Below are 19489 nucleotides of genomic sequence, written 5' to 3'. Positions count from 1 at the left end.
ATAAAAATTGAGACAATTCCAAAATAGACATTTTAAAGAGAATTTGATGTTTTTATAAGCCTTGGATGAGGGGAAGGAAAAAGATAGAAAAAAATGTTTCATTTCTTCCTATCCTCACATCATATCATTACACCTCAAATGAACTAAAATGTAATTTTCCTTCACTTTGCTGATGGCCATAGACATTTCTACCTGAGAACCAAACAAAATTTACTTAACATTATCTTACATAAAGGAATCATTTTTTCCCTATTAATTCTTCCATGTAGAGCCATCATTAACTGATAGGTTCATTTTGTAGGAGCTCTGTGTTTTAGCTTCTATCAGCTAAAAAGCCTATTAATCCAAAAGCCATTAATGATTCAGCATTTAACCCATTATGCTTCTGCATATTAAAGGCTTAAAGAGATTAATGCATCATATGAAGTTGCTTCCATTTTTAGTTTGAAATTGCATAATAAAATTGAATTTGGACATTTTTTAAAAAGATTTTATTAATTTATTTGAGAGAGAAAGAAAGCGTGCACACACATGGGGGGTGATGGTAGGGCAGAGGAAGAGGTAGACTTCCCACGGAGCAGGGAGCCCAATCCCAGGAGGGACTCCATTCCAGGACCTCCGAGATCATAACCTGAGCCAAAGGCAGACACTTAAATAACTGAGTCACCAGGAGCCCTGAATTTGGGCATTTAAGTGCTACCTGTTACAAGTGTCATACATTTGTACTTGATTGAATGGGAAACTAGCTCTTTATGAAGAGAATGTTAGTCGTAATGATAAAATAATATTCAGAGCAACTTTCAACATTCTACTTCCTCCAGAAAACCTGGAGAACCCCAGTCAATTCTATAAATCTCTTGGCAGCCAAATAGACATCATAAAGCTCATGCATGGTATTACCTAAGAAAAAACCTCCAGCCCCTTAAAGCTCCTTTCCTCTAATTTGCTGCACAATTCATACACGCCGTCCCCCTCGCCCCCCCCACCCCCAGTTTCCTCACTCACAAATCGTATGGAACAACCAGCTGGGGAATAGAGACCCACACGCAGCACAGGCAGCAGGTGTGAGAATAAGCAAATAAATTGGTAAAAAAAAAAAAAAAAACAAAAAACAAAAAAAAAAGGAAAGGAAAAGTGAATGTATTTAATTTAGATAAATTCATTTACCTTGGTAAATTAGTCAATATTGACTTACAAGTAACTGGCCATTCTGTTTCATTTGGTTTAAAAACAAACGTAGATGATCTGTAATATACTTGAAAGCATCAAAAATAAGATGAATTAATGGTTGGATTGAGGATGAATCCATGGAAAGATGTGATAAAACAAGAGTAGAAAATACTAATGATAGACTCTCAGGGCTGGGTGCATAAGTGTTCAGGGGAAAATTCTTTCAGCTGTGCTATCTATGAACACTCTTACCATAAAAGAATGAGAAGCGGCTAAATCCGCCACTTTACATAGGGTGAATGAGGGATATTGGGGAAAGGGAGTCCAACAACTAGTGTGATAAAGGATTTGGGAGCAGGATTTGATACTAAATAACGCCAGATTTTGATAAGAAAACATACTGTTATTATATATTTGGGAGCAGGATTTGATATTAAATAACTCCAGATTTCAATAGGAAAACCTACTGTTATTATATATTTCCTTCGAAAGAAAGAAATCAGACATACGACTCTCAAACCAGAGGATGGAATGGAATAAAGGAAAATTTTAAACTATCAATTTGAGGCAGGGAAAGAATAAATGCGCAAATACAGACCAACGTAAAGAGATAATCCTGCCACTGCAGTAAGGTGGTACAATAATCATGAGGCTAACATCACTCACACACACATGGGAGCACACACACACACATACACATGTGTGTGTCCTCACATACGCCAAGCACATCCAGCATATTCCCTGTCTGTCTCACCTTGGTTTATTAAGAGTGGTTTCAGAAGTTTGGGATTTCTTCCCTGCTCCTTTCAATTGTTTGAACCACTTATTGGAAATTCTCAGTCATTACATCTTCAAATGTTGCCCGTGCACCATTGTCCTTAGAGCCAAGAGGGACGTCATAGCCCCTTTTGCCAGAGCCTCCCTCCCACACCCTGCATCTCGTTGTGTTTCTGCTCTACATTCAGGATAATTTCTTCAGTTCTCTCTTCCAGTTCCCTCCGGCTCACTTTTCAAGCTAATCTATGTGTAATTTTCCCATCAGGCTTTTAATATCAATTGTTATAGATATTTTACTTTTGGAAGTCCCTTTTTTTTTTTTTAAATCAAGTATGCTGGTCATTTTGTTAGTTTGTTGCTTCTTATGTTCCCATTTTACTTTTAGAAATACATCAAACATAATTTGTATCCTCTACCTGATATTTCTTTTTTTTTTTTTTTAAGATTTTATTTATTTATTTGTCAGAGAGAGAGAGAGGGAGAGAGAGCGAACGAGCACAGGCAGGCAGAGTGGCAGGCAGAGGCAGAGGGAGAAGCAGGCTCCCTGGTGAGCAAGGAGCCCGATGCGGGACTGGATCCCAGGACCCTGGGATCATGACCTGAGCCGAAGGCAGCCGCTTAACCAACTGAGCCACCCAGGCGTCCCCTACCTGATATTTCTAATACCTAAAGTCTTCAAGGGCCTTTCTTAAATTTCCTGCTGACTCTTGCTCATGGTGACTTGTTTCTTTGTGCACTCTGTGTGCGTGTGTGCGTACCTGTGAGTTGGAATCCATTCTGGGAGTTTTAGAGGCCTGGCTTGGAAGGTGCCTTCCCCTGGGAAGACTTGCCTTCACTTTTGCAAGGCACCCGTGAGACTTGGATCCCCTTTAAATTAAGACTCTAAATTATTTCAGATGTTACAAATACTGTAGATTCAGGCAGGCCGTGGCCACAAATTCTCAAAGGAGACTTTTGTAGCCACTCAGATTCCAGGCAGAGCAGACAAGTTTATTTGCTGTCTGGCTCTGTTTTAGGAGATTTTACGTTAATAGGGTCGCTCATCATGGATCCTAATTTTTTGTAGGTTGATCGGTGCTCCAACTCCCCTCCACTCCCAAGTCTGAGGCCTTGACCCAGACTCTCCGTCCCACTACACCTCCATCACCGGCCCTGAAGCCCAAACTCATCCCTGAGGCTGCTGGTGACGTCACTACTTCTTCTGGGACTTCTCCTGGCTGTTGTCAGGACTCAGAGGTTCTTTTCCTTCTCACAAACTCATCCACTTATTTTAAAGCTGTGTTTCCGCTTTTATATTCTAGCTAGCACTCTCAGTGTTTGTAAGAGTCTCTCAGGATGTCTTGTCTGACCAATTATCTGAAATGAACCTCCTGAACTTCGCAGAGGGAAACACGGTGGGGGAAGGCATTCTCCCCAGCTTTGCCACAAACAGCCATGCAGCTGGGATGCACAGAGCACAGACAGCAACGCAATAGTGGCTCCAAAGGGAGGCAACTGGCAGCATCCAAAAGAAACGGTCTTGTTTGCCAACATGTAGAGGACACCTCTGGGGCTCCCCAGAAGTATTTGGGAGGGGAATTTACAAATGGCTGAGGGGCCTTTGTCACCAGCTAGAAGCAAGACCAGTGACATGACAGTGCTTCATGTTATGATGATGACTACCATTCCTGTCCACAGACTGGAGACACCTAGGGAGTCTCAAAAAACACCAATAATTCAAGAATTCAAATGGCAACTACAGAACCAAAATACCATAATTTTTTGGTGGACAGAAACAATGGCTTTTTAATCTCCACAAACCCAGCTTGAAGGTTGGCCCTGAATACATTTTTCTTGACTGCATGAATTATTCATGGTTATGTTCCCACTGTTGTAGATTAACCCTTTTCTGGTTAAAGGAGAAACTGCAACTTTCAAAAGTCATCTATTTTCTCCAGTAAAATAGTAATTTTCTCAAGGAAAATTTCTCTGGATAGCCCATTTATGAGCTATATTTTTTCCTACAGTTGTATTGAAATTGTGGTCAAGTCCAGTTTATCCTTGAGTTACTGCTAATGGAAACCTACAGTGGGAATATTAACCAACAGAACAAGGATTCAATGAAGCCGATTAGGAATTAGTAATGTGTTTGGTAGAGCAAAGTACTAACTTTTTAGAAGCTATTACATAGGATCAGACACACTCTCCAAAGCTAAATTAAACACCAAGGATTAAGAACCATTTGAGGTAGAATTATTAAATGTCTTCCGATTTAAATGATGTTACCTCTTCAGTGGAATCTCATGCAGCGAACCATTTCCTGGTGAAGTCCTTATCATTTTAGGTTTCTCTTTAGATAAAAATGTATACTCCGTGTTAAACTCTCAAAGTTTTTTAAGTTTAAGTTGTTATACTCTGATACAGACATGAGATTAATGATTTTAAAAGAAGCTTCCCAACCTAATTAAGTCCTAAAGGGATTAACCAAAAGAAAAATTAAAGGCATTTGAGGCGAGACACAAATCTTTACCAAAGTTAGGTCACTGAGGAAGAACACAGTATGTTAAAGTCAAATATACTGATATGCTAGGAATTGATCTGGGATTGACATTGAACCTAGGAGATAAAACTCAATAGCTTTGCAGTGAATACACATGTGTAGAATGGCATCTCTTCTACCCCAGGGGATCTTGACTTCTATAACCTTCTAGTGTCTTCTGTGGCTCTGGCATAGACTCTAGATTCTTTTTTTTTTTTTTTTTTTTTTTTAAGATTTTATTCATTTATTTGAGTCTTCTACCCCAGGGGATCTTGACTTGTACAATCTTCTCTGCCTCTGGCATAGACTCTAGATTTTTTTAAAAAAAGATTTTATTTATTTATTTGAGAGAGAGAGTGAGAGAGAGAATGAGAGGGGAGAAGGTCAGAGGGAGAAGCAGACTCCCCATGGAGCTGGGAGCCCAATGTGGGACTCGATCCTGGGACTCTGGGATCATGACCTGAACTGAAGGCAGTGGCTTAACCAACTGAGCCACACAGGTGGCCCCTAGACTCTAGATTCTGAAAAACTTCCTTTTGAATCACAGCTGTTACTCACTAGTTCTACTATTGGTTTGCACAAATTAATTAATCTATCTGTGTCTTGGTTTCCTCACTAAAGTAGGAAGACCTAGAGTAAGGCATTGTTCTGACAAAAATTCTCTCCTTGACCAAACTCTGGACGTTCTCCTGAGCCTCACTCTCTTCAGACTGAGCCAACCAAGTGCCTCCTCTGAGTCTTCTTCTTGGTCCGTTAAAACATGTAGATTTTCAGCACAAATGATTTTGTCTGCCCTCCCCCCACCATTTAAAGGCTTAAACACTAAAAAAATTTTCTAACAGCTCAAGATACCTCCCAGGATGGTCCCAGTGTCCCCCCCTTCCCCAAAGTACCTGTTCAAAAAAGCTACCACTGTTTGTTCCAGCCAACACCTGGCATAGGTCCCTGACCACCCATTCTCATTCCCTAAAACGGGTTTACAATTGTGAATCTTTCCTCTATCCCTTTGAGATGTATATATTACCTCCTGTAACTCAGGAGTGTCTTTTTCAAGGACCTGAAAGCTTCCTTTTGAATGTAATCCTCAGGAAGGACAGGGCCTCTGTCTCAGAAGTGTCTGTGTGAGGACAGAATCCTAACTTCCATGATAGCCAACTAAGTGACACAGGTGGCCTCATATGCATTTACACGGACCAACCCTTTGTAATTTTTCACTTCCCTGGCTTTGTTCAACCTTCCACTGGTTCCCTTCCCTAGTCTCTGATTCTCCTTTTAAAATGTTCAGCCAAGTCTGCATAAACCAAAGTTGAGCCTAGTTCATTCTGGACCTCCTTCTCTAATGCAACAATGTATTACTGATTAAAACCTGTCCTCACCACTTTAACCAGTGTCTGGCTTGTTCTATCTTTGACAATTCAAGAAGTGAGAAAAGAAATTTTAAAAAAAAATACAGTAAGATATAAAATAAAATAAATAAAACAATACAGTAGACATCTAAGAATAAAGCCATAAACTCGACATGACCAAGTAGATAAGCTCGAATAAAAAAATCAATTCTAGAATCACCTATCTATATATGTGGTCCGCGGATGCCCGCATACATCAAAACGTGTTTAAATGCACATTTCTGAACTCCACTTCAGATGGGAGCAATCAAAATTCCTCATGGCGAGATTGAGGAATCTGCAGTTGAAAGAGCTCCCCAGAGTAATTCTGATCTACTTGGGTTTAAAGATCAGTGGCCTCATCGATTAAGTATAAATGTGCAGGTGGAAAATTTCTTCTAAACAAGCAGTGAGGGCATAGTACATATTCTTTTGGCCTTAGCATTTATTACTTAAGATTTCTCAAATAAGGGGTGCCTGGGTGGCTCAGTGGGTTAAGCCTCTGCCTTCGGCTCAAGTCATGATCGCAGGGTCCTGGGATCGAGCCCTGCATCGGGCTCTCTGCTCAGCGGGGAGCCTGCTTCCTCCTCTCTCTCTCTCTCTCTGCCTGCCTCTCTGCCTGCTTATGATCTCTCTCTCTGTCAAAAAATAAATAAAGTCTTAAAAAAAAAAGATTTCTCAAATAAAAATGGGGGGGAGGGGGAAGGGGAAAGGGGAGGGGGGAAGGGAAAGGAACAGGTATGGAATTTGGCCCATTTTCCATCAGAGCCTATATAAATAGGAGAGGTCTAGGCCAAAGGGCCACAAGCCTTCCAGTCCTTCCGTGGAGGGATATAGTCCCCTGAACGAATGCAGGGAGTGTACATGTCCCCGTTCTTGAATCTGGACTGGGTCTGTGTGTGACGGCTCTTACATCTGAGCCCAGACTTTAAGGCTTGGCAGTGTCTGTTTTCTCCCTCTTAGATTCCTGAGCTGCCAAGAAGCCTGGGCTATGCTGCTGGAGAGAGAGATCCAGTGGAAAGGCTCAGAAGGGAGGCAATCCCAAAGAAGCATCCCAAAGAAATAGACTTGTTTGCCAACCTGCTGCCCCACCTTTAATCTTTTTTCTCAATTGATACTAACACCATTCACCCAGTTATCCCCTCTAGAAACTTGGGAGTAGTACCAATGCCTTTCTTCCTCTCTCATGCAACCCACTTCCTCTCCCTGCCGTCCTGCCCCCAGGCAAATCCAACGCTGCCAGTGTAATGATATTGCTCTTACCTCTCCCTTCCTGCCCGACATTCTTCCATGGTCCTGGTTCAAGTTTCAGTTCCTTCTTTTGTGTGCTACAGGGATCCCCTGTGCATCTACAAATATATTCTTCACAAGACCACCGGAAAGAGTTACAGAAAAGGAAAATCTGATCATGTCCCTGCCTTCATTGCTTTAAATCTGCTTCACCCAAAACAGTGGTTCTCAAACTGTGGTCCCTAGACCACCACGACCACCACCAGCAGCAGCAGCATTACCTGGGAACTTGTGAGAGATGCCAATGAGAGGTCTACTAACCCCAGACCTACAGAACCTGAAACTCTGGGGAAGAGAGCCCCATGTCTGCCTTTTAGCAACTGTCCAGGTGATCCTGATGCACACTGAGGGTTGGGAACCACTGACTTACCAGATTAAACCAATCTTCTTCATCTGACAGACATAGTCCTCCCTAATCTAGTCCAGGTCCAACTGCTGTGGCCTTATTTGTGTCCATTTGAGGATGTGAACTTGGCATCCGAAGAATGGAGAAATATTTGTTATGTTCAGGTGCAGGAGCTCATCTCCAAAAATGCCCTCCAACAACTCCAGCCTCCTTTTATCCAATGCCCTTGTGTAGCTCCCCCACAGAGAAGAAGGCTTGTCCATGTAACCAGTAGGATATTGCCTCGGTGATGGCGTGAGGTACAGGCAGGGAAATGTGGAGTGGGTAGGGGAAGAAGGTAGTTGCAAATAACAGCTACGACTATGTGACCAGCTTTAGAAATGTGACTGCAATCGTCATGAGCATTTCTTCCCCATTTTGTGATGAAGGTGTGTGTGTTAGATACACTCTAAGCAAATATCTTTATTTCTTCCCTCTATTATCCCTTCATCATGTAACATAAGATGGATTTATTTTATGTCCCAGTATTTAAGTTTTGTTAACTTAACATCATGGCATTCAAATTAAAAGATACTAAGAAGAGTGCAAGGACTTTGCATCCTCACCTGGGGAAAGGGTTAGTGAGTTTTCAGTTGTGCGCAGGATAGTTGTGTCATATTAGCTGGGAGTATAAAACCTTGTCATGGTCTTTGTTTGGCGATTACATGTAGTTTAAGAAGATACCTATGGGGGCTGAGTTGACAAGGAGTAGGTTCGTGGTGCTTAATTTTTATCATCAAATTGTCTGGGTAAAGTTGGGCCTCAATCAGTGGAAGGCCTTGACAGAACATAAGCCTGACCTCCAGCAAGGAAGAGGAGGTTTCGCCAGCAGACAGCCCTCAGACCTGAACTGCATTATCAGCCGTTCCTGGTTCTCCGGTGTGATAACAAATCGTGTAGATTTTGAACTTACCAGCTTCTGTAATTGCATGAGCTCATTTCTTAAGTCTCTCTCTATATAACTATCTCTATCTCTATCTCTATCTGCATATCTATATCCTTTTGGTTCTGTTCTCTGGAGGACTCTAATACATGGCCACACAAATTTACACCCCGTCCCACATGCTTTTCTTGTAATGAAATGTTGCCACTCTCATTTCAAGGGATAGTATCTAGAATTCCCTTGAACCTGGACAGATCTTTTTCAATTCATAGAACAGGGAGGAGGGGATACTACTTGACTTCAGAAGCTTGGTCATTAAAGATGACCTGGTCCTTGCGATGCTGCCTTTGGAATATAACCATTACGTTGTGAGAGAGTCCGAGTCATATGGAGGGGCCACAGCTGGCCAAGAGCCCCCGCCAGGGTGTTAACGACACGAGAGCATCAATTATGTCATGTGAGGGAAGGAACCTTCAAATGATTCCAGTGCCTCGTCCCTGAGTCTTTCAGTTGAAGCGATAGGTATTGAGGAGCAGAGGTAAGACATTCCTGCTGTGCTCTGCACAGGTTTCTCACCCACAAAATCTATGAGCATAAAAAATGGGTATTTTATGCCACGACATTTTGGGGTAATTTGTTATGCAGCCGAAGTACCTGGAACAACATGATTCAGAGCTCTACTTAAGGCAGCCTCCATGAATTCCCAGCCTTATTCTAGCAATATCATAGGAACCTATGACCAGGTAGTATAAATTTCTGTATTCGTGATTATTTTCTCCAGGCATTTTGAAGAATTCCTGGCCATCTTTCTTATTGGTCTTTAAAAAAAATAAATAAATATAGCACGTTGTCTTGTTTCAGCCAGCTTTAAATAAAAACCACAGACCTTGTTAATAAGAAAAACCTGTGATCGGTTTCACAAACAGGAAGGAGGGGCCGGGAAGCAAGGACCCTGGCAGGGAGGCCGAGAAAGCAAGCCTGAAGCCTGTGTGCAGATGTAAAATGGCTCTCTTCTGTGGGTAATGGAACTCAGGGGTCCTGGCGGATCGTGGGCAGCTGGATTCAGAGCGTTTTTCTGGTGCACAGTCTGTTCTTAAACACCCACAACCTCCAGGCCATGTTCTCTTGCTCAGGCTCCAAGTGCAGCACCATCTCCCCCAGAGCCATCAGCATCGCTCACAGGGGCTGATGAGCACTCAAGATGGCAGGCATGGGAGAGAGAGTGGCATTCATGCCTGCCGGCCAGTCAGCACCCAACCATAAATCATGTCCCTGCCTGGCTTGCTTATAATGAGACCGACACAGTTAGTGAGATCTCTTTTTCTGTTTTACAGTCCCTCTGAAACTCATCCGGGTTGTCCTTTGTCTCCCTCTCCCCATATATCTGGAGTGATGGACTTTATGGCTACTTCTTCAGGGGATAGAGAATTATAGATCTCTGGATTTATGTGTGTTTGCCAGGCCCCCTCTGGTCCCTGCACCATAAGGTGGATGCTGGGGCAGCGAGAATGATGTTGCATTCTAATAGATCTGGACCAGTTTCTGACAGCTTATTTTGACAAAAGCATAAAATTCAATGATTGTTGCTCAGCTTAGAAGCTGGAGGAAATTCAGAGGGAAAAAAAGAGGATGTTTAAATGTGAGCCTCCCTCTCTCCAAACCGCTTTCTGAGTCAGGCAAATGGAGAAAAACAGGGTAAGCTAACATCAACAAATTTAATGACAACGATGCCTGGTCTGGAAGGAACCGGATTTGTCCCAGACGATGCCTTATGAATATATTGTTTCCTGATTTTGAGGGATTACCACCTGCCCCTTGAATAGACCAGGGGTCTGTTAGGAAAGCAAGGGGGTGTGGTGGCCAGCCTCTAAGACGGCTGGCCCCCAAATGATCCTTATCTACTGACACTCACACCTGTTTGTGTTTCCACAGTGACTACGCCTTTGGGACCAATAAGATACTGCAGAAGCGACTGTGTGATTTTGATGGCTAGCATGTGAAAGATACCCTCACCCTACCTCGTTCTCTAAGACCACTTGCTCTGGTGCCAAGGGAGAGGGTTTCGGCAGGGGACACCAGCAGCCAGACCACAAGAACGTGGCAAGCAGCCAAGGAAGAGGTCTACGTGGAGAAGAACAGAAGCCTCCTGTTAATGGCCACACAGTCGTGAGAGCAAAGCTCCCTTTACAGACTGAGCCTCTCTCCCCAGCAATCCCTGGGAGCAGACTGACAACAATAGCAGGAATGACTCCCAGCGGGAGTGCCCAGCCGTGCGGCTCCTGAATCTCTGTCCCACAGAAACTGTGAGTGAGAATAAACGGTTACTGTTTTAAGTCACTAGATTGTGGGGCACCTCGTTTTGTAGCAAGAGATACCTAATGGTGCTCCTTATTAGGGACTAAAGCTACTACTCTCTTTGTGTTCTGCCATCCTCAATATATGGCTCTCTTCTCATAGGTCAGTATGGCTGCTCCAACTCCAGACATCACACCCACAGTCCGGCCAACAGAAGGCAAGAAGAGTAAGAAGAATGTATCACCTCCCTTAAGTTCCCTTTTGTGTATATGCCATTGACCAGAACACAGGCATATGGCCATATCTAGGTCCCAGGGAGGCTGGGGATTCCTTATTCTGGGAAGCCATACATCCAGCTAAGAGTCAGAAATATAAGGAAAAAGAGAAATAAATATCAGGGCAAACTAGCTGGGGACCGGCATCAAAAAGCATTTGCCGCTGGGTGCTAGCTTAGCTGAATCTCAGTAACAACCAGGAGTTGGCCGAGAAGACAGGTGTGGCTATTCTCCGTATGTCTGCAAACTCTTTACCAAGCACTGCCTCAAAAGACAGAGCCTATTTCCCCTTTTTATGAATCTGGGCTGGCCATGTGATTGGTGTTGATCAACAGAATGTGACAAAAGGGACAGTTACTACTTCCCAAGCTGATTTAAGACATATGCAGGGTCTGCTTTCTATCTTTAGAACACATCCTCTCGGAACCCAGCTACCATGTAGAAAGTCTGTCTTCCCAGGACAAATTTTGCCGTGAGAAGGTCCTCGATGGCCTGCAGAGAGAGGAGACCATGTATGGGAGCGCTGTGGTACCACACACGGCAGTGAAGTCTTCTCAGACCACCCAGCCCAGCCAGAGGCCAGCTGAAGGCAGCTCACAGAATCATGAGCCAAAGACATTGGCTGCTGGATTCGTTTTGGAGAGGATATGACACAGCAATAAGTAACTGACACAAAAAGAAAGGCTATGCTAGCTAGGGAGAGGAGGCAGCATAAGCAAATACACAGCGGCAGGAGGCAATCTGGTGTAGGTAAGGAATCCTACAGCATTTAATATGCTGGAAGGTGAAATGGCTCCGGGTAATCAGCTGGCAGTAAGCCGGCAGCCGGACATGGACGTTCTGGTGTGTGCCATCCTAAGGAGGGCGGATTCAGGAGCCTTACCAACTCTGAACTATATCAAAGGGAAGGGGGTTTCCTAATGGAAGGTTGACCACATCACATATACTGAAAGCAGGATTCAGGATCCAGAGCCAAGTCCTCTAGAGCCCTCTCTTCTCCTAACCTGTGGATGGGAGGGCCGCATTTGAGGAGGTAGAAGCTTATGGTTTCATGGCTGGAATGATGGGTAGGTTTGTATCATACGGGGAAGGACTTGGGTTTCTATCATGAAGACATCACATTTTCTGATCAACTTCTTCTACATTAAGACTTTTCCTCCCTACTGCTTCCATTCTCTTGGGGGCTGGATCCTTAGGAATTAGGCAGTTTGCTTTATCTTTTTTTTTTTTAATTTTTTTATTTTAATAAACTTATAATGTATTTTTATCCCCAGGGGTACAGGTCTGTGAATCGCCAGGTTTACACATAGTTTGCTTTATCTTTATCAGGGACCAGACTGAGGTCTGGGAAGGGGGTTGGGTGTCAACCAAAAGGACAAAGTAAACAACCTGATTGGACGTCTATTTCCCGGGCTGGATTCGGGGTCACTTCCTCCACTGTATAGGACACATTTCATTCTTATTTTCGGTTGTGAGGAGATGACCACGTATTCAAGGAGTGTTTTCGATGCTGCCTTCATGCCTCAGGCCAAAATGTCTCCTCCTCCTTAGAGCCACAATTGGTTGCTTATTGCTCTATTCCAGATCACCTGAAAAAGTTTTCTGAATGACGCATCACACCAAATCCATACCAGTGAATTGTGCATCTCCGTTCTTTTTTGTACCTATTAGCAGTGGGCTGGGTTGTAAGCAAGAGAGGATTATCAGTGGCTTAAATACATAAGGCATTCTCAAACTGCAAGAGGTCTAGAGGTAGCCAGAGCTGGGCTGGCAACTTGGATTATCATTGTCATCAAGGATCCAGTCTCCTCCTATTTTGTTTCAATAGCCATAGCATGAAGCTTTCATCTCCAAGACGCATTGCTACCTTTCCAGGCACCATGTCCATGTCCCAGAAGGAAGAAGAGCCATGCCAGTTAGGTCTTTCTCTTTTAAGGAGTCCCTACATGGAACTTCCATTTACACTTCTCCAAGCAGAGCCAGGGCTCATGGCTATCTCTCTCTACAAGGGAGTCTGCAAAAGTGATGGGTTTTTTGTTTTCTTTTCTTTTCTTTTCCCCAGACTGTGTAATAGAGAACAGCAAGAGGGAAGGGGACTGTGTGTGGCTTTCGGGTGGCCAGTCTACAGAGTCCTTCATTGGACTCCTTCTCTTTCCACTGTCCTGGTGTCTGAAGGCCAATGTTTCCTAGGTCTGTCTCAGTAGTTGCAAAATCAACCATATGTTCTGCAAGGACTATAGCACAGCTTACTTGAAAATATACAGTGCAGTCTTTCTGGGTACATGGATCATGTAGTAAAATTCCACCACATCATGATTAGTGGGGTTCAAAAGACCCAAGTGTATAAGATGTGGGGTTCTATGTGAGGTTCTAGAAATAAATGTCCAGGAGAAGTCCCAGCTGGTACTTTTAAAACCAGTGCAAGCTTCACCAGGCTCAGCTGCAGTTTGGCGCCACCTGGTGGTGGTTGTCGTGCCACCCACCGATCTAGGGAGTGGTTGGATTTGGATTTCTGGGCTTCTAGGACTTTCCCTGATAGGAGGCTTATCAGCTTGTTCTGGGAAGAGTAGACCAGGAGCATACGGGTCTGGAGGGACCCATCCTCTGCCTCTTGGTTTATCGAAGGAGTTGCCTGCCACTTCTTTGCATGGCCTTGTCCTTACTTGCCAATGTGGGTGGTCAATCACATTTAATCTCAATTCACATTATTCAGGGTATTACCACACACACCCCCGCCCACTCACACACCCACACCCACACACCGATAATTTATCAAAGTAGTATGTTAGAGCTAAACTTGATAGGGCATAAGCTGAAAACATCATTCATTCCCTTCAAACCCTCTCTACAGGCTATTCCTTTTCCTGACCTAGGTAGGGCTACTGGCGTCTTCTGAAGCTTTTCTGGTTACTCTCAGATAATGAAAACTTGTCTGCCTCACAATGATAGCCTCATTTCTGTAGTTAAATTATTGAGTCCAGGGTCACGATCAAAATTCACAACTTGAACCCAAATTGTAGCTTCCTCCCTCCCCGGGTTGGCAGTAGGGTGGGGTGTGGGGTCAGGTTCTGCTCTCCCCTCTCCCATTAGCTGTTTTTTCTGCGGTCTGGGGAGAGATAAAGTCATGTGGGGTGGGGGAGATACCTACCTTCATCTGTCTGCTGCCGTGTGATCTGATACTGGTGCTCTCTGGTTCAGTCATGTGCAAGGTTGATTCTCTAAGGGTGTACTTTCTGTGGTTATCTTGGAGATTCTTCTGCTGGTATCTTCCAGGTACAACTCACATGAGGCAGGTAGGTGATATCTCTCCTCTGCTTACAAGGCATGAATTCATCTGGACTCTTTGGGAGCCTGCCTGCTGGGTCACTTAGCTTCTCCAGGCAGCTCTCTGTAGTACCTTTCCTTTGAAGACCACTTCAAGTCCGTTGCCACAGGTCCAGTGAGCCCTTGGGAGAAAGGTCACACGGGTTTGCCCACAGGTGTTGGAAATGTGACCTGCTCTGTGAGCAACCTTGTCGTTCCCTTTGCCTCAGCCTGCCACAGCTTCTCACAGCATGTCTAATGCTTCCCCAAACCCAGAGATCAAAAATTCTGAGTGGTCCCCTGGAAAACGCTTTCTGTCTTGAGAGAGGAAAAATGCCATAGGATGTCAGCAACTCTCTTCAGAGAAATCTCTTTTTCTTATACCTTCAATCTTTTCCCATGTTTAAGATGGGGATTGGCTAAAGGCAAGTCCTGGGTGATAGGTGATGTCCTGTCTGTGTTTAGAATGTGACATCTATTCAGAATCGCTACATTGCATAACTCTCGGGGGTATCATTTGCAGAATGATATATAAAATGTGTGAGGATATAGGATATAATGTAAATGGTGCCCCCTGGAGGTGTGAAGCTTGGGGCCGAATGTATTGTCCTTGGTTTTTGGAGCTTCAGGCAAATCCTGAACAGGTAACCCTGAACATGTAACATGTAACAAACACTGCACATGTAACAGTAACACGAATACTTGCGAATCCTTACCGTGCACGGTGCTTTACCTGTTTTATGGAATCCTCCTAACAACCCTGTAAGGCAGGTGCTACTCTTCCTGCACCGAAGGATGAGTGCGCCGAAGCCCAGACTTGTGCAGGTTACACAGGCTGCTCAGGAAGTGGGGGTCCCGCCGTGGCACCTCTAACTCCAGCCATGCATCTTGCCCGAGGGGTTCCCTTTCCTCCGCGTCATCCCGGGGCAGCCCAACGGTGTATACAGCAGGCACCTGCCCTGAAGCAAAGGATGCTCAGACCCCGCCGGCTCTTGAGCGGCCCTGTGTGGCTCTGGACGAGTTCCTCAACTTTCCTGCCTCTTCCTGTCCTCCTCTAAAAGCACGAACACTGGGGCGCCTGGGTGGCTCAGTGGGTTAAGCCTCTGCCTTCGGCTCGGGTCATGATCCCAGGGTCCTGGGATCGAGCCCCGCATCGGGCTCTCTGCTCAGCAGGGAGCCTGCTTCCCCCTCTCTCTCTGCCTGCCTCTCTGCCGACTTGTGATGTCTCTCTCTGTCAAATAAAAAATTAAATAATTAAAAAAATAAAAGCACGAACACTACCTGAGGGTGGGGTGGGGAGCATTCAACCCTCACCCCCTCTCCTCTCCCTGCAAAGAGGAAGGAGCCCCAGCCGCAGGGCGGCCAGATAACCTGGGAATGCTCAGGGCCACGTGGAACACCGGGGGGGGGGGCAGGGAGGTTGGGGACCTTCCATCAAAGGCACTGAGTGGATGTCTCGGGTGCAGGCACTCCGTAGCGTAGGTTTTTTGGGCCATGAGCTCAGTGCATCCCCTCCGTCCTTCGCACACCGCAAAGCCCCGCTGATCTTCAGGGGTTGGGGGTGATGAACCGGGCAGCGGAGAGGGTCACGTTTTACTATCAGATCACCCTGGGCCACCGGGTGCCCTCATCACATAACGTCTGCTTCCTCACGTGTGCTAAAGTGGTCCTGATGACCCATGGCACGCTCTAAGTAAACGGTAACCGTCAGCACGGCTGATGACGACGACCGGTCCTCGCTACCGGCGGAAGGCGAGGAGGTCCCGCTGCACTTGGGCCACGCGCGGCGCGCTCCCGGGCGGCCCTTTTCTTCGGCCGGAACCGTTCTCCCGGGACTGGGGTCCTGCCCGGACTCGGAAAGCCGCAGACCGTAGGCCGGAAGCGCGCGCTGCCACTGCGAAGCGTGTCAGCGCGGAGGGAGGGAGGGAGGGACGGAGGGAGAACGAGCGGAGCCGCGCGCGACCCGGCGAAGATGGCGGCCTTTTCTGGTGCGTCTTGGGAGCGGGGAGGGGCTGAGGCGAACGGCTCCATCCGCGCTCGGGCGCCGGGGGCAGCCGGCCGGGAGCCGTGGGGGCGGACAGGTGCGGCGCAGCCCGGGAGGGAGCTGTCCGCAGCGGAGTCCGCGATGCGGGGGGACCCGCGGCGGCCTCGGGGAGGCCGGGCCGCTGCGCCTCGGGGTTGGCCAGTGCCTCTCTCCGCGGGTCTTGGCCGCGCGTCTCCCGGTTCCCCGTCGTCTCTCTCCCCCGTCGTCGGGCGGCCGGTAGGCCCGGGGACCCGCGGCCGCGGTAACGGGGCGGCGGCGCCGCGCCAGGCCTCCTGCCGGTCTGACGTGGCAGCGGGGCTCGGGGCTGGGCCCGGCCGACCGGCGGCCGCGCGTGGGCAGGCGCCGCGGACCGGGCCGCCCTGCCTCTGCCCCCCGCGTTGCGGGCCTCTGTGGGACGGAGAGCCCCAGGCACACGTCTGGCCTCTGTCTGTTAAACGCCGAGCCGGCCGCGGTTACGCTACAAGCGGAAGCATGTTCGCCCGCAAACACACTCGCGCGGCGGACGTTTTGCAAGTTCACGTGTTCTTTGTTGGCTCCGTGACCCTCTCCTTTATGCCAAACCGTCATTGGAGGTGGTTTCTTTCACCCCGGAGTCGTGATTTCCCCCTCTTCTTTGTCGTCCTTTTCACATCCGCAGCTTTACGGAGCTGCCACAAGCGTTCTGCACAGTAAAGGCGGGGAATTTATGTAACAGCAAATGTATCAAGTTGGGCCTGTGATCTTCTAGTGGTCTTCGCCTGTTAGGGGGACTCCAGGTAGAACGCAGTACTGTACTTTCTTCCCTTTACTCCTATAAAAACGGGAGGAATTCCACATCTTTAAGCCACTAGAGAGGATTTCTGGTTTGTGTGTGTTGGATCTTATAAGAGGAGGCAAAGCGGCATCCACCCAGAGTGGTAGCTGGCTTCCTTTCCCCAGCTCCCCCTAAAGCAAGATTTTAGAGCCCAGGCGTGTCGAGCAGTTCCAGATTGTCGTTTTATAGGTTTGCGTCTTCCGGAGGCATGCCCAGATTTCAAGAATGTTAGGGTAAAGGACTAGAAGAGTCTGTGATAGGAAATAAAGACATGAATCACAGAACATGAGCATTCCTGTTTTTCCCTTAAATAGTAAAGTGTTCTATTTTTTAAAAAAATTTTATTTATTAGAGAGAGAGATTATGAACAGGAGGCAGAAGGAGGGGGGTAAGCAGACTCCCCCTTGAGCAGGGAGCCCAATGCAGGACTTGATCCCAGGACTCTGGGATCATGACCTGAGCTAAAGGCAGACGCTTAACTGACAAGCCACCCAGGCAGCCTAAAGTGTTCTATTTAGAGAAAACATGGTTCCAAAGCAAACATGCAGAGAACATGACCAGAGTGGAACGAAACATTTAGAATTTGCTGAAAGCGGTCTGTGGTTGCTGCTTGCAGTCTAACAGTTTGACAAGCAACTTCAGCTTGCCGTAGACTCGGCAGCTTTAAGAGCATCGCTTACCGGGGCGCCTGGGTGGCTCAGTGGGTTAAAGCCTCTGCCTTCGGCTCGGGTCATGATCTCAGGGTCCTGGGATCGAGTCCCTCATCGGGCTCTCTGCTCTGCGGGGAGCCTGCTTCCTCCTCTCTCTCTGCCTGCTTCTCTGCCTACTTGTGATCTTTGTCTGTCAAATAAATAAATTAAAAAAAAAAAAAAAGAGCATCGCTTACCTTTTTTCAAGCACTATGGATTTTAGAGAGAGGATATAGCTGGATCTAATGGGACCAATTCTTAGAAAGGCCTGCTTGGATATACATCTTCAGATCTTCATTAGTTTTTTGATCTGTGGATTTTCCTGGAGGAGATTTAGAGGTAGGAGAGCCTTTTTTGAAAAAGATTTTCATACTTTCTCCTATCGTTAATATTTGTATTAATGAGTTGACTAGGTACCAAAGTTTTAGTGTTGTACCTCTTGTGTTAATTGCTAGTATGATTCTTCTCATGTGCAGCAAAAAAGCTGTTTTTCCAGTGCATATGTTCAATGTGTAGATTTATGCCTTTTCACATTACAAGAAATAAAACATCTCCAAATTGGCTATCTCCGGGGCTTAGGAATGTTTGAGTGTTGTTAATTTTTAAATAGAAATGTGTCTTTTTGTGATAATAATAATAAAAGTTTCATTTTTGTAAATGCAGACTTAAAAATTACTTACTTGGAAAAGAGGTTTACACAGTCCAACTACTTCATGTGTAACTATTTGAGAAAGGACAAAATACAATCAGAGAAATAATCTTAAGACTGGCTTCAAAGTGAATTAATTATTCAAATACCTGAACAGTGAAGAACCATAGTTCTTCAGGTGTGATTTCCAGTTACCCAAGTTTTCACCCCGGCACCTCCATTTTTAGTTAGCCAGAGTTTGATTATGGTTGCCAGTAAGGCTGGGCCTCTCTCTCCACTTGTCTGCTCACTTTTCTCGGATCGCTGAGGCTAATCAGGTGGTCCTCGAATAATCAAGGCACATGACTTCCACGTTATCTTTATATAAAACAACCAAAGTGTTGGTTGAGAAACCTCTCTCCGGCTTTTTCACCAGTCATAGGAAGGAAGCACTCACTGGCGGCTACTGTGTATCAAGTGACAACTATGTGTCAGGTGCATTACATATCACTATCCGTAATCTTCCTGTGGCTCTACAACGTAGATCACATTAGTGATTTTGTCAGAAGAAAACAGGTTTATAGCTTCTTAAGCTCTAGAGCTTGCTCAGGGTCACATTGCTAGGGAGAGTTTGTATTTGAACACAAGTCTTTTCTCTGTTAACTATATACTCTTTTCAACGGTGCCATACTCTGGAAGTACTAAATAACAGCTACGCTCCAAAACCTTTTCCCTTTTCTTTGGACAGTAATTTTAAAAGCAATATTATTTACATTTAATATGTCCAGTTTTTTAAAGTGAGTTTTTATTTTCAGAGATGGGTGTTATGCCCGAGATTGCTCAAGCCGTAGAAGAGATGGATTGGCTGTAAGTACATAAAGCTTAAATGTACCAGTGACAACAGTGTTCAGTAATTTAAACAGTTGTTAGTGATCTTATCAAATATTTTTGAATCTAGTTGAGTAACTAAAATTCAGTTTTTCTTAAGATTCTCTAAATTATAGAAAGCTTCCTTTTTCCACTTTGATGTATTTTTAGCTGGAAAAGATTGGTG

General features: G+C 45.6%; 1 protein-coding gene and 1 long non-coding RNA gene across 2 annotated transcripts in view; one reads left to right on the top strand and one right to left on the bottom strand.

Annotated features, from left to right (window-relative positions):
- Positions 1-12255: 12255 nt before the first annotated feature.
- LOC308349219 lies at positions 12256-15609 on the bottom strand. Its single transcript, XR_013967426.1, has 3 exons — positions 15015-15609; positions 14127-14424; positions 12256-12656 (listed from the first exon to the last, which is right to left on the bottom strand). It is a non-coding gene; the product is annotated as an uncharacterized lncRNA (long non-coding RNA).
- A 586-nt stretch (positions 15610-16195) lies between these two features.
- Positions 16196-19489, top strand: part of DDX1 (DEAD-box helicase 1) — a 35404-nt gene continuing 32110 nt past the window's right edge. The window contains exons 1-2 of the mRNA XM_080813146.1: positions 16196-16269; positions 19251-19302. Of these exons, the coding sequence (XP_080669272.1) occupies positions 16254-16269; positions 19251-19302 (68 nt within the window). The 5' untranslated portion in view covers positions 16196-16253. The remainder of the gene's footprint in view (positions 16270-19250; positions 19303-19489) is intronic.

This window comes from Martes martes (assembly GCF_963455335.1).
Source record: "Martes martes genome assembly, chromosome: 9".
NCBI classification, from domain to species: Eukaryota; Metazoa; Chordata; class Mammalia; order Carnivora; family Mustelidae; genus Martes; species Martes martes.
The sequence above is the reverse complement of the archived record's forward strand: the minus strand, read 5'-3'. Positions and strand labels throughout refer to the sequence as shown.